The sequence below is a fragment of the Porites lutea genome, chromosome 1 (assembly GCF_958299795.1).
Source record: "Porites lutea chromosome 1, jaPorLute2.1, whole genome shotgun sequence".
In the NCBI taxonomy this organism is placed as follows: domain Eukaryota; kingdom Metazoa; phylum Cnidaria; class Anthozoa; order Scleractinia; family Poritidae; genus Porites; species Porites lutea.
In genome coordinates, this window is record NC_133201.1 from 4,060,519 (window position 1) to 4,075,868 (window position 15,350).

Sequence of the window (15,350 nt, forward strand, 5' to 3'; positions counted from 1 at the left end):
TATGTTTTTAGACGCCACACACTGGGTAAAATAAATGTTCTTCAGTAATTTGGAAGAACTATTCCTCACATTCTCTCCTCCATTTCCTGCTTTCTCATTACTTTAGAAGTTTTGTAATAACATTGACATCAGGTTTTTACGAGGAAAAAAGAGGGGGGAAGAGCGAAAGGGGATTAGAGCGAAGGGAAGAAGGCCCTTCACCACCCCCTCCCCCATTTCCTTTCCCCTTCACTCCCCTCTTCTCTTTTTTTAATTCCTCCCCCCCCCCTCCCCCACCACCACTAGGCAACGGTTGATACTGAAGTTTGATTACTAACTGCTCCTGCCATTTCTAACAAACCAGTACAAATAGAAACAACAAAAATGTTTGATATACACTATTTACAGGCGGATGAAAAGTTTTCTACAAATACAACAGTTGATTGGCTGAGTACAAACTATAATCCTTGGTATCATTTATCACGAGATTTTTCCTGTAAATCTCAGGCTTTCTACTCTGATCTGCGTTTTTTCTTCTCCATCTTCCAAGAAAGATTTAATGCTGGTTTATAACGCGACATAAATCTGAACTATTTTGAGACTAGTTGAAATTGTAGTCGCGAAGGCCACATTACAAGGCAAAAACTACTCTACGACGTCAAAATGCTATTAGGCGTAAACCGAAAAACTACTAGAGCCTTTGGTAGAGAGAGGCCTCGGGCGAGTCGGTACTCATAAGTCTGCCAGGGAGGTGCATCAGATCCACAATGTAAGTTTTAGGAGGAAACTTAGGTTGACCATCCTATAAACACACAAACAAAAATAATTTTAAGCTAAAAATCATCTGACAACATTTTAAATACACGGTGAAGACTCCACTAACGGGTTGGTCATCGCGTTTTTTGTTATCATTGGTCACTTTTGCAACGAGGAAACCTATGCAGACGTTCTTAGGGCTTCGTCACGCGTTCCTCCCCCGCGAACGTTCCTGGGAGAGGAACGCTTTGAAAGGCCTAAGAACGTCTATCTAGGAGGCTAGCAACGAGGGTCATTACGGTGGATCAAGGTTTTAATTTGCTGGTTCAACTAATATGCAAAGAGGTAAAAAACGGGAACTGAGGAAAGAATGTGACAAAACGGGCTTTTGGGGAAGAGGCCTTAGCTGTTCACAAGGTCGATAGTGCTATCCACCGGAAAAAATACTATCCAGTGGATAGCACAACTGGTTTTCGTGATACTTATCCGCTGGATAGCGGTTTATCCGGTGAATAGCTAGTGCCATCCAACTTTCGAGAAACCAGAACCTCAAGTAGTTAATAATAAAGGGAAGCTCTCTAGGTAGAGTAGAGTACAGTAGTAGTTTGTGCCATCAAAACCCCGAAATGATGCATACAAAGCAGGGTGGTTGAAATTAAGCGACATAGGTCGTTTTCTTACCTGTGCTTCATCGCAAAGCATCACCTCGTTCCAGGCCCTATTGTACTCTCCTCGAACCAACGAACAGCTCAGAGCAATGCGGTCTGCAAGAGCCTACAAAAGAAACAGCACGCTTGGTTTCCACTGGGTCATAGATGAAAAATGATATCTTAATTTTCGCTTCAGAAGCCGCTTGAAGATCATCATCTCATATTCACTAGCAACAGTACATTTTCTGGCTTATAGTTAAGCAAACGTTTCTATTTCTCTATGATATATGTCGCCATAGTAACTCGGTACTCGACTAGTTTTATCTTTCTACAAACACGGCTACTTAAAGAAAGGCACATGGGACCGATCTTTGCCGATTCTGTTGGTACTAAACAATTGTGAAAATCACCCGTTTTAGGATACGTGCAGTAAGGTGTTCCGTTCACAGGTCATCAACCTAACCGTACAAAACTTTAGACGCCGAGCCGTTCAAAGTTCCGTTTGAACAGGGCAAATGAAATATTGAACGGTCTCGTGTGAACCAAGTCTGGTCAAATTTTTAGCAGGTCGAAATTCGTCCGGTGCCGTGTGAACGTAGCCTTAATTTACCTTAAAAAGCAAAGCTCGGTGATAAAATATTCCGGTTTGTATCTTGCCAATAGGAATGATATTGGAGTTCAGTTCGACTTTTAGTTGACCAATGGGTAGTTCATAACTAAACGTTGATAGCGATTCTCGGTCCACAGAGCCGCCCATCTTATCACTGACAAAGCTGCGAAGAAATGACATCAAACAGAGATTAGAGACCACAATACAGTCAACTCTTTCTAGCTTCTAAAAGACACCTTCCAGAAAAGGACATCTTGGGCCGCCTCGTACCCAGGCCCTTCTCGGGATTTTCGGCGGTAGTCGCGGAGCATGGGGTCGTGGGAATGATGAAAAAATTCACGTTGAGCCTTCCCTTGTTTCTCTCCGTTTTTGAAGCTTTCCCTTGATCTTTGCGCCGCGACTACCTGTCGAAAATCCCAAGAAGCACCTGGGTAGGATGCAGCACCTTGAGGGCCTTCCATTTGACTGAAAAACCTGGATGGAGTACCCATGGTCAGATGGTTAGCGATTCATCAGTTTCAATCTGGAATAGGAGACATCACTGTTTGCAATTATTGTTTTTGTTTTCCAAATTTGTAACGAGTGAAACAAAATAATCTTTTGTTACAGAACCAATGCGTTTCTGGTTGGCATCAATAGGTGACGTCAGCGTGAGTATCGCAATCGGTAAGAAAGAGGTAAATGAAAAGAGAAATTCCATTCGGTTCAGACCAACCTAGCCTGCGAATACACCCGACTATTATCGCTTCCCCGGAATGAAAGGGCAACTGAAATGATTTACCATTCACAAAAGTTTCCGGGAATTTCGGTTGGAAAGTAAATCAAACAAGGCGTTTCAGGTCGTTCCAGTGGAAACTTTTCAGCACCAAACGGCACGTCTAAAAAGGTTTCCCAGTCGGAATGTTCCAAAAGGAAATTCGTGTTCCCTGGCTTTGACGACTTCATTTTTCCGGAAATAAACCCGAATTGTGGAAATTTTATACGCAATTATCGACAGAAATTTATAAGTCCTAAGTTTTGCTTCGTAAAAATATCGGTTTCCTCACGGAAATGGTAAATTACGGTACGTACTCCTTATTTTCCGGTCGGAATGTCCGAAAAAAAAGACTCTACAATAATTCTTCGGTTCCGTCCGACAGATTTGGGATTTTTCGCTCAATGGTAAGCACCCCTATAACACGTCCCGCCCGTTGCTCCGTTCCACATACAAATTCTCCACACTGATCTTCATACATTCCCTTTAAGATTAGTGGAGAGAATTTGATAAAAGATCAAAGCATTTTCTCTTTGGTGATCATTTTATTCATTCTTATAACCACTTCTCTTGACAATCTATGGTTATTGTTAGGAGAAAATCGATGTTGGTCACTTTTGGGTGTCAAGGGGTTAAGTCCCAGATAGTTATTAATACTTACCTTGCAAGTGCTACTATCTGCTCGCTACTGCTGCTAAGGGGTTGGATAGTGTTCCGAACCTCCTCAATATAACCATGTAGCACCTCATCAGTAGGGGGCTGCCAGGTGGGTACCTCCTCTTGTTGCGTGGCTGAGACCTCGGACAAAGCGGCCTCTTCTTCCTTTTGTTTTTGCTCCTCTCGTTCACGCACGATCTTACTTTTACTGAAGGAAAGGAAAGAAGAATAAGCAATCTGTCAAAACAGACTGAGATACAAGTAACTCTCTCGTTAAAAACGGAAACTTAACTTCAGCGAACACCAGGAATTGGTCACTGCCACTCGTCAGTTAGCCTCCTACGCAGGAGTTTTTCGGAAAGCTCGTATTTCGTCCCTCCCCACAAACACCTGCTCAACCGAGAACAACATTCCTTTTCCGTCGTTTTATTCGCGTGGTAAGTCACCAATCAACAGTTTTGAAATAAAGTGTTGACAGGCTAAACACTATTCAGAAACTCGTGGTGTAAAAACGTGACCCTAGAGTTACATTTTTCCTTAATAATAATAATTTCTTTATTTACCCTTGGCGGTATTTATAGCACTAATGCTAGTAGGGCCTTCCCTAAGGTTATGCAGTGCACGGAGTATTCTAAAATCTGACTACATCTTACTTTTGTCGCTCTGAGTCTAACATTTATTAGAGGTCATAAAGCTTTCCTAGAGTTTCATGCAGATCGAGTATTTATCGGGTTACCCTGCGGTCAAGGTCAACCTTCCAGAATTTGGAAAGTACAATGTGATTGGCTACGCTTGGGAAAGGAATGTTGTTCTCGGTTGAGCAGGCGTTTGTGGGGAGGGACGAAATACGAGCTCCCCTTAAAACGTCTGCATGGGAGGCTACTTGTCAGTCAGTCAGTCTTTTTGACACTCTTAAACGCAAAAGCCCCTCACCGAGTACTGCGCCAATGGTTTATGTTTTTAAAAAACAGATGACTGTACACTCTTGCAAAATCAGCGTGCGTGACAAAAGTCTTTCAGCAAAAAGGTAGAAGTGTGGAGTGAAAAGGAACCTGGCCTTCCCACAGAAATAATGAAACTCTGCTCTTCGCAGAAGTATCGACCTTCGTTATCGTTCGCAATAAAGTAGAGGAACATCACGACCATGGTTACTAACCTCTTCAAGTCTTTGCTGGATTTTGAACCCTTTGCGAGTCTCTCTGGGCTTTTTTCTGGCTCTTTGGGAGCGAGAACTGGCGAAGGAGTTTTTCTGAAGAAACGAAAAGAAAAAATAACAAACAAACAAACTCAACGATGAACAGGCTTGGAAGCTCACGGGCGAAAATCACATCACAAGGTCTCCTCTACTAAAAAAACCTATGGAGAGACCATTCAAGTGAAAGCAACTGAGCAGTACTTTCCTGTGGTACTACTTTTGAGTCTGTGGATAAAATCCGTAAATTTGATCATTCAAATTTAAGCTTTCCAATGGTGCTAGATATTATGCTGTACAACGTGGGTCTACGGTTTGAGTCTGTGGATGAAATCCTGAAGTGTGGCCATATCAAGAAACGTCGTCGGCTGTATTTTCAAAGCCAAAGGTTTCATTTGAGCATAACTTATTGATACTCTCGAAAGTAAAAGAATTAGAGAAATCTCTTGATTACTTGGTAATGGGATATTGAAAATACTCGTCGTAATGGCTAACCTTTCGGGGTTTTTGGAGTTGACCAGAATTATCGGTCGGTGAGCATCTGTTGGCTGTGAACTGAGCTCCTCAAGTGTCAAGAACCTGCTATCAGGGCGAATCTAAACAAATACATAACAACACCACAATTAGCTTCATTCTAAAAATTTGTTGTTGAGTTACCTTAAACGTTTCTTATCTCATGAACTTGACTGAATGCCACAAACAACTTTTCACTTTACTGTTCATGTATTGTGTTCTTTTTACTGTGTATAAGATTTGCCCCAAACGAATCAAACTATAAAACTTTGGAAGCCGTTTCTGGATTGAGTTTATGCTTTATGTTATAGTTTCCCGTAAGGTGCGAGTGAAGCACAAAAAAATATGCGCGTTCGTGCGTCAAAACTGTTTATGACGTCACTCTTTTTTTTCCTGGACAGCAAACTCAGTCAAAAGGCTAACGTTCGAGAATTGCGTTTTTTTGTCTATTCCGTAAGGCAGAGTAAGGCGCGCGCGAAGGAAGAAAAATACATGCGCGTGCGTTGCGTCAAAACCGTTTATGACGTCACTAAAAAGAATTGGCTGCACAATTTTGTTTGAAATGAGCAAAAGCCTTGTGACTGGCATTTCGAGACATATTACAGGAGCTTTGCGGCTGTATAAACTAGCTACAAAAGATGGATAACGTGTAAAACACGTAAGAGAAGTTCTTATTGGTGCGTGTTTAATTTATTATTATTATTTCTTTACTTTTGTTTGTTTGAATGTTTACTATTCTTCGGGCGAAAACTGAAATTGAAAGTCAGCGGTGACAGAAAGACGGTGGAGAGAATTTAACCAAGAACAGAAAGAGCGATTACGTTTCACATTTTAATCCCAGCTGCTCTGTCTCGTATAACTTTCTCAGTACTTATCTGCTACAAAAACAAGTACGCCATCGTGGTCTCTCGAACCAACTGCCGAGACACTTTCTGCCGTTCTGTCTTATAAATTGCTAGAGCGATCTGTGCGCTTAACTTGAACAGAATGAACAGAATGTTTACCGGTCCACAATCGTAGAATCCATCCTGTATGATGTTGTTAGAACTTAGACAGCCTGTCAGAGCGTACTTTGCGGGAAGGTTACTGTCTAGTAGACATTCCATGGCGGCTTTCGCAAAACCAGACTGGCGGGAACTGGACAATGAAATCTCTCCTAGCACATCCAAACCACTACAGATTAAAGCAAACAAACCCTAATATCAAAACTCAAATTCTCATTTGTTGTCCTTATAAGTTTTCATTCACTAGAAGTAGTGGGGAGAAATTTGTTGAAGTATCAATTAGATTCATCTTCTGTGATCATTGATCCTCAATTCTCCTGATCACCTTATTTTATAGAGCAGGGATATTACAAGGAGGAATTTCATTCTGATCACTCTTACGGCTTTCAGGATTAAATCCGATTTATGGGCCAATATGCACATCTTTAACATTTTTGCACGATTCGAAATTTCTCACGAAATCAGCTTTAAGTTTTTGCCTTTGTCTTAAGCTATGACAAAATTTTAAACCATCAAAAAGTTTTAACCACAACTTACCCAGTTAACGAAAGGCGAAAAAATATAACACAAAAATAAAATAACCGAACTGCATCATACAACTAAATTACGGACAAAAACTCGCAAAAACATTGTTAACACCCCATTTATCAGCTGAGCATCAGATTTAGGCAGGAGCTCATCTCCTGATTTAGGTTCTTCTTGAAAACTTTAAAAAAAAAAGAAAATCAAAAAGAATAAAATTAAAATTTCTTTCGCAAAATTTTTTCTCACCCCAGTCTACAAATCTCCGTAGCGGTTGGTAAATCGTTACCACACTGAAGCACGGCCCAGGCCACGCTCCGTCTTACATCGTCATTGCCTGAACGCAATAACTCAACCAAACGAGGAAGGCCACCTTCCGCGCGGAACTGTCAGAGCAAATGAGAAAGAAAACAATATGAACTTCTGCTAGTGATAGCCTACATTACACGTCCAAAATATAAGCGTTAAGGTTTTCAACATGTTCTAGGGTTATATTAATAGTAACTAGGGACCTTAAGCAACGAGAACGTCGACGTCCCGAGCGTCAAAAGTTGATTTCTCTCTTTCAGTGTTCTGACTGTACAAATTCGTTGAGCAGGAGTCAAAACAAAGGAATTCAGATTCGTTGTGCGAGACATCGAACTTCCAGTTGCTATTCATGACGTCCGGGATCGGGTTGCAAAAGAACATCTTAAGATTAACGGAACTCGTAACTATTATTTCAAAACAATAGGTTATTGTTCCAGAACAAAAGTTAAGAACCCTCTTATCTTAAGAACGTTTTATGCAAGCTGGCCCCAGACGTCAGCGTTCTTGTTTGCTTAAGTTCCCTACTGTCACAGTAATTTGAAGGTTGACAAGTGCAACTAGAAAGACAGTTTGAGTCGCAACCATCACTTTGCAAGAGGAAGCTGGAATCAAAAGTAGTACGTAGATTGTAATCGAAATGTTTTGTCCTTCTATCCTTTATTTTTCGTCCGTTGTGGTCTTTTTTGCTCAGTAGCATAGCGTAAGTGGAAGGTCAATAGATGGGTTAGGTGTAATCTTACTTGTTCGCATGTAAATCGCATACTGAGCCCCCTTTATTGACAAGTATCAGAAGGGAAAACTCCTTTTAAGTTAAGATTTACCGATCATAATTACAATAGAAACCTTTAGAATGGACTCTAAAAGTCAGTGTTATGCTCACCTCATTTCTTGAGTCAGCGTCGCACACGAAGGCAGCCACAGCGATTCCAGCTTTACTTTGTACTATTGCGGCACTGTACAAAAGAAATAATATTCATCATTTGAAGATCTAGTTGAAGTGGTCCAGTTGTGAATTTCATGGTAAGAATTGGGCTATTCACTATAGGTTCGTGTGTGACGGCTCCGTATGAACAGGTTCTTGTGAGTTTCACAGTACAAAATTCACTACGTTTATCGGCTATCATAATCGATCAGAGATAATTCCTCCTGACAAAAGGTAGTGGATTTTCAAAATGTTTCTACTTACTTAGACTGTAACGCTTGGACAAGAGCTGGAACAACTCCTCTCTGCTGAATCTCGGATCTCCAAGACTCTAAAAGAAGATTCACGAAACCAATGAGGAATTTTAGGAAACACAAAACCATTACAGAGCTTTAGATTCTGAGATGAGGACGACTATGACTACGAGGTTTTCTCAATACTGAGTATTGCTCACGCGTGAATCAGCGTCATTTTAGCGGGAAAACGTGGTAGCCGTTGTCATTCTACTACGAGTTTTAGTGAGAATGTGGTAGTGGCGGGAACAAGTTATCAAATGTAAGAAGTTTTATCATTTTTCTATCGGCAGAGGGCTTAACCTCCTTCACTATAAATAACCGTACTAACTTTTTTGGTGAAAAAAAGTAAAATGAAACTTTCCGGGGTATCTTTTTCTTTTTTTTTGGAGAACAAGCGCAAAATCTTTGAGTTAAATCTTGTACTTGTACTCTTGTCCTCAAATCTGAAGCTCTCTATTAGTGATTCAACTAATTCAAGGACAAAAAATGAGATAACGGATAACTCCAGTGTACTTTGATCGAATTGAAGACGGAAGTGAGGGGTGGGGTAGGGGAAATTCAATACTGCACACCACTTACACCCCTTCCACTCTCCCCTCCCTACAAAATCTGTAACTTAACATACCTTCAGTAGCTAGATTGGTGAGGCACACAGCAGCATTGGCTTGAACCAGCTGCTTGGGGTCATTCAGAAGAGTGATAAGCGGTTCAACACCTCCCTTGTCTACCACGTCACTACAAACACATAAAACGTCAAAACGGACCGTAAGCGGAAGCTCTCGTAAGCGGATATCCTCGGAACACGAAAAAAGTGTCCTTAACTGGAACTGGCCGCTTTTGGGAATGTAAAAATACAGAGTTTGAATAGGAGTTAAGAAAAACGGGGTTATCTGAAGGCGGCTGTAAGTAGAGCTGTCCGCTTACGAGAGTGTCGGTTAGGAGAACTTCCTACTGTATCACGATTATTGCGTTCCTGAAAGCTATTGTTAGCATAAGTCACAGTGATATTTCTGGAATACTTCATAGCGGGCGAATTTGTTTTTAACAAAACTTCACCCTAACATGACGTTCGACTTTACAACGAGAGATGACCTTCGGGCGACTTGCTATTCATACGAAACCTCTTCGGTCGAACTTTCACGTACTACTAAAAAAATGGGAATTTTTACTTTGGTCACCGATAAGAGTGAAAGTGTTAACAGAAGAGGTTCTTAAGTCAACACTGTTTTTCTCATTTTATACTTAGATTTCTTTTAATACAATAGGGAAACGGAATGAGTGTCTGACTTGGTCAGCAAACATCTAAAAACAAATAAATTTACCCGCAATTTGTGTTGTTAGCCGTGGTTATGTTCGCCAGAGCGAGTGTTGCGCCTTCTTTTACATCAGGGTTGTCGTTGTTGAGTAGATTAATTAATGGCGGAATACCGTCTGGAATCAAACGAAATCGTTACTGTCACTCTGGAAATGGTTACATCATATTTCACCTTTTACATCCATTTTCCCGTATCAAACAGGGCAAAATGTTGGCTTAGGAGAGGGATCGGTGGGTAGTTTCCCAGAAACGTATGTTGATCCCAAAAGACCTCCGTCTCAACTCTATTTCGGAGTTATCGGATGTGAGTTTTCAACACTCGAACCATCCAAAACACACCTCAAATCGCCTCAACTACCTCTGCCTCGCCAAACAATATGCAATATTTGTTGCATCGTTTTTCCAGCTTACTTCTTTGGCCCCTCTTTGGAATAACATCCAAAAACGCTAAATGCTATACAAGCCAAACCCCATAGAAACGTCAATGCGCTAACAAAATAACAATAAGGGCGATAAGCTTGCTGTAGTTCTAGAAATACTTAACTGCTAACAGCAAGCTGACAGTTGAATAAAGTTGAAAATATAAAAAGACAAAACATAAGAACCTGATGAAGCAGGTTTTGTTCAAATATGGAAAATATTTTGTAATCTCGTGTTAATGCAAACTACAAAAAAACAAGAGAGAACTCTTACCCAGTTTTCCTACCACGTCTCTACTGCTGAGATTCTCGGACATAACTGCCAGAGCTAAAGATGCTGAGGCCTGGACCCCAGGGTTCTAGTAAGTACGAAAGCAGAAAGTCCGTTTTAATTTCGCAAACTTGGATGTAAATTTTACCCTCTCGCTGCCAAGAATTACAAATTTAAGGTAAAATCTAGAATTTTCTTTCGTAAAACTGCGTGAAAACCATATGGCAACATGCGAAATACCCCTTAAAGAGCTTCCTTTGACCTATAACACCATATGATTTCATCCAAAGACCCATTTTCAAGACTCATTGTATAGGCCACTTCAGCAACGTGCCTTGGATAAACCTCTTTACCACGATCTTTCATCTCCCCCTTCCACCAAAGGGAGGTAGAAAGACCAACCGGGAGAAAGAGACGTAAATCGAGTTTTATGATGATATGAAAACTTAACAAATGTGTTGTTTGTTTGTTTTACCCCAAACATTTACTAAAAAAGATTTCTATCACAAATCATCCTCAAGAGACCGGTTGATCAAAGCTTCTCTTCATTCTAATGCAATTATAAATAAATTGTGCTATATATGCTAGCAGGAGTACGCGCCTATTAGCATGTACTAAAAGAATGGAATGATCGGGATGACTGGGATCAGTAAGATGATTGGGAGACCTAGGGATAACTTGGATGACTAGGCTGACTGGGAAAACTAAGATGACTAGGATGACTAAGATGATTAGCATGACTACCGATAACTGAGATGATTTGCATGACAGGGTTGGTTAGGGATAACTGGGATGACTAAGGACAAATAACATAACTAAGATGACTGGGATAACAAAAATTAATAGGATGAATATAGAGGATTACGGACGCCGGTATCACTGAGATGAATCGGGATAACTGGGATGACTGGATTCCTGAAATAACCAGGATGCCTGGGATGACTGGGATGACTGGGATGACAGGAATGACTAGGAAAGACTAGGATGACTGAGATAACTGGGATGACTGAGATGACTAGGGATGTCTGGGAAGACTGAGATGACTAGGGATGACTGGGATGACGTTAATGACTAGGGGAGACTAGCATGACTAGAATGACTCGAAATTACTGGGATGACTACGCAAAACTAAGATGACTTGGATGACTCACCTATCTAAGGATAACTGGAATGACTAGGTTTACAAGGATACCTGGGATGACCAAGGATGACTACGGATCACTAGGGATGACTGGGATGTCTAGAATCACTGGGATGGCGGAAATGACTAGGAATGACCAGGATGACTAGGATAACTGGGATGACTGACTAGACAAGCGATGACTGGGATAAGGGATCACTGGGACGACTGAGATGACAAGGGAACACTAAGATGACTGGGATGAATAGGGATTACTGAGATAAATACGAAAGCCTAGGAAGACTGGAATGACTAAAATAAAAAACGATAACTGCGATGACTAGGCATGACAAGGGATCACTAAGGATGACTGGGATAACTAGGATGACTAGTAATGACTGAGATGACTAGGAATGACTAGCATAACTAGCACGACTGGGATGACTAGAATGACTAGGATAACTAGGGATCACTAGGGATCACTAAGGATCACTGGAAAGACAAACGATGACTAGGGATGACTACGGATGTTTACGGATGACTAGGGATGACCTAAGATGACTAGGGATGACTAAGCATGACTAGGGATGAAGAGGGATGACTAGAGATCATTAGGATGACTGGGATGACTAGGGATGACAGGGATCACTAGGGATCACTAGGGAAAACAGGGATGACTTAGGATGAGTAGGGATTACTGGGATAACCAGCTACGACTAGGGATGACTAGGGATGACTAGGGATGACTGGGATGACTAGGGATAACTAGGGATGACTGGGATGACTAGGGAAGAGTAGGGATGACTGAGAAACTCGCAATGACTAGGAATGACTAGGGATGAATAGGGATGAATAGGATGACTAGGGATGACTAACGATCACTAAGGATGACTGGGAAAACTAGGGATGACTAGGGATTCCTACGGATGACTGGGGATGACTAACGATGACTGGGATGACTAGGGATGACTAGGGATGACTAGGGATGACTGGGATGTTTAAGGATGACTAGGGATGACTAGGGAAGACTAGGGATGACTGGGATGACTAGGGATGACTAGGGACGACAGGGATGAGTAGGGATGACAAGGGATGACTGAGATGACTAGGGATGACAGGGATGAATAAGGATGACTAGGGATGACTAGGGATTACTGGGATGACTAGGGATGACTGGGATGACTAGGGATGACTAGGGATGACTACGGATGACTATGGATGACTAGGGATGACTAGGAATGACTGGGATGACAAGGGATGACTCGGATGACTAGGGATAACTAGGGATGACTGGGATGACTGGGATGACTAGGGATGACCAGGGATGACTATGGATGACTAGGATGACTAGGGATAAATAGGGATGACTAGCGATGACTAAGGATGACTGGGATGACTAGGGATGACTAGGGATGACTGGGATGACTAGGGATGACTAGGGATGACTAGAGATGACTGGGATGACTAGGGATGACTAGGAATGACTAAGGATGACTGGGATGACTAGGGATGACTAAGGATGACTGGGATGACTAGGGATGACAGGGATGACTAGGGATCACTAGGGATGACTGGGATGACTAAGGATGACTAGGGATGACCAGGAATGACTAGGGATGACTGGGATGACTAGGGATGACTAGGGATGACTAAGGATGACTGGACTGACTAGGGATGACTACGGATGACTGGGATGACTAGGGATGACTAGGGATGACAAAGGATGACTAGGATAACTAGGGATGACTAGGGATGACTAGGATGACAAGGGATGGCTAAGGATGACTGGGATGACTAGGGATGACAGGGATGACTAGGGATCACTAGGGATGACTGGGATGACTAAGGATGACTAGGGATGACCAGGAATGACTAGGGATGACTAGGGATGACTAGGAATGACTAGAGATGACTGGGATGACTAGGGATGACTAGGAATGACTAAGGATGACTGGGATGACTAGGGATGACTAAGGATGACTGGGATGACTAGGGATGACAGGGATGACTAGGGATCACTAGGGATGACTGGGATGACTAAGGATGACTAGGGATGACCAGGAATGACTAGGGATGACTGGGATGACTAGGGATGACTAGCGATGACTAAGGATGACTGGAATGACTAAGGATGACTAGGGATGACTGGGATGACTAGGGATGACTAGGGATGACAAAGGATGACTAGGATAACTAGGGATGACTAGGGATGACTAGGATGACAAGGGATGGCTAAGGATGACTAGGGATGACTAGGGATCACTGAGATGACTAGGGATAACTAGGGATGAGTAGGATGACTAAGGATGACTAGGGATGACCAGGGATGACTAGGAATGACTGGGATGACTAGGGACGACTAAGGATGACTGGGATTACTAGGGATGACTAGGGATGAGTGGGCTGACTAGGGATGACTAAGGATGACTAGGGATGATAAGGGATGACTGGGATGACTAGGGATGACTAGGGATGACTGGGATGACTAAGGATGACTAGGGATGACAAGGGATGACTAGGGATGACTGGGATGACTAGGGACGACTAGGGATCACTGGAATAACTAGGGATGACAGGGATGACTAAGGATGACTGGGGATGACTAGGGATGACTGCGATGACTAGGGATGACAAGGGATGACAGGGGTGACTAGGGATGACTAGGGATGACTGGGATGACTAGGGATGACTAGGGATGACAGGGATGACTAGGGATGACTGGGGATGACTGGGATGACTAGGGATGACTAGGGATGACAGGGATGACTAGGGATGACTAGGGATGACTGGGATGCCTAGGGATGACTGGGATGACTAAGGATGACTAGGGATGACTAGGGATGACTAGGGATGACTGGGATGACTACGGATGACTACGGATGACAGGAATGACTAGGGATGACTAGGGTTGACAGGGACGACTAAGAATGACTAGGGATGACTATGGATAACTGGGATGACTAGGGATGACTAGGGATGACTAGGGATAACTAGGGATGACTAAGAATGACTGGGATGACTAGGGATGACTAGGAATGACTGGAATGACTAGGGATGACTAGGGATGACAGGGATGACTAGGGATGACTGGGATGACTAGGGATGACTAGGGATGACTGGGATGACTAAGGATGACTAGGGATTACTAAGGATGACTAGGGATGACAAGGGATGACTAGGGATGACTGGGATGACAGGGATGACGAGGGATGACCAGGAATGACTAAGGATGACTGGGGACGACTAGGGATGACTGGGATGACTAGGGATGACAAGGGATGACAGGGGTGACTAGGGATGACTAGGGATGACTGGGATGACTAGGGATGACTAGGGATGACAGGGATGACTAGGGATGACTAGGGATGACTGGGATGACTAGGGATGACTAGGGATGACAGGGATGACTAGGAATGACTGGGATGACTAGGGATGACTAGGGACGACTAAGGATGACTGGGATTACTAGGGATGACTAGGGATGAGTGGGCTGACTAGGGATGACTAAGGATGACTAGGGATGATAAGAGATGACTGGGATGACTAGGGATGACTAGGGATGACTGGGATGACTAAGGATGACTAGGGATGACAAGGGATGACTAGGGATGACTGGGATGACTAGGGACGACTAGGGATCACTGGAATAACTAGGGATGACAGGGATGACTAAGGATGACTGGGGATGACTAGGGATGACTGCGATGACTAGGGATGACAAGGGATGACAGGGGTGACTAGGGATGACTAGGGATGACTGGGATGACTAGGGATGACTAGGGATGACAGGGATGACTAGGGATGACTGGGGATGACTGGGATGACTAGGGATGACTAGGGATGACAGGGATGACTAGGGATGACTAGGGATGACTGGGATGCCTAGGGATGACTGGGATGACTAAGGATGACTAGGGATGACTAGGGATGACTAGGGATGACTGGGATGACTACGGATGACTACGGATGACAGGAATGACTAGGGATGACTAGGGTTGACAGGGACGACTAAGAATGACTAGGGATGACTATGGATAACTGGGATGACTAGGGATGACTAG

At 42.9% G+C, this 15,350-nt stretch overlaps 1 protein-coding gene across 1 annotated transcript in view; it reads right to left on the reverse strand.

Annotated features, from left to right (window-relative positions):
• Positions 1 to 349: 349 nt before the first annotated feature.
• The window catches only part of LOC140942904 (armadillo repeat-containing protein 3-like), a 56,507-nt gene continuing 41,506 nt past the window's right edge, over positions 350 to 15,350 (reverse strand). Inside the window, exons 14-26 of the mRNA XM_073391925.1 lie at positions 10,173 to 10,257; positions 9,487 to 9,595; positions 8,790 to 8,899; positions 8,133 to 8,199; positions 7,827 to 7,899; positions 6,887 to 7,023; positions 6,116 to 6,284; positions 5,094 to 5,194; positions 4,563 to 4,655; positions 3,411 to 3,614; positions 1,996 to 2,158; positions 1,417 to 1,509; positions 350 to 781 (exon numbers count right to left, since the gene is read on the reverse strand). Coding sequence (XP_073248026.1) covers positions 671 to 781; positions 1,417 to 1,509; positions 1,996 to 2,158; positions 3,411 to 3,614; positions 4,563 to 4,655; positions 5,094 to 5,194; positions 6,116 to 6,284; positions 6,887 to 7,023; positions 7,827 to 7,899; positions 8,133 to 8,199; positions 8,790 to 8,899; positions 9,487 to 9,595; positions 10,173 to 10,257 — 1,515 coding nt within the window. The 3' untranslated portion in view covers positions 350 to 670. The remainder of the gene's footprint in view (positions 782 to 1,416; positions 1,510 to 1,995; positions 2,159 to 3,410; positions 3,615 to 4,562; positions 4,656 to 5,093; positions 5,195 to 6,115; positions 6,285 to 6,886; positions 7,024 to 7,826; positions 7,900 to 8,132; positions 8,200 to 8,789; positions 8,900 to 9,486; positions 9,596 to 10,172; positions 10,258 to 15,350) is intronic.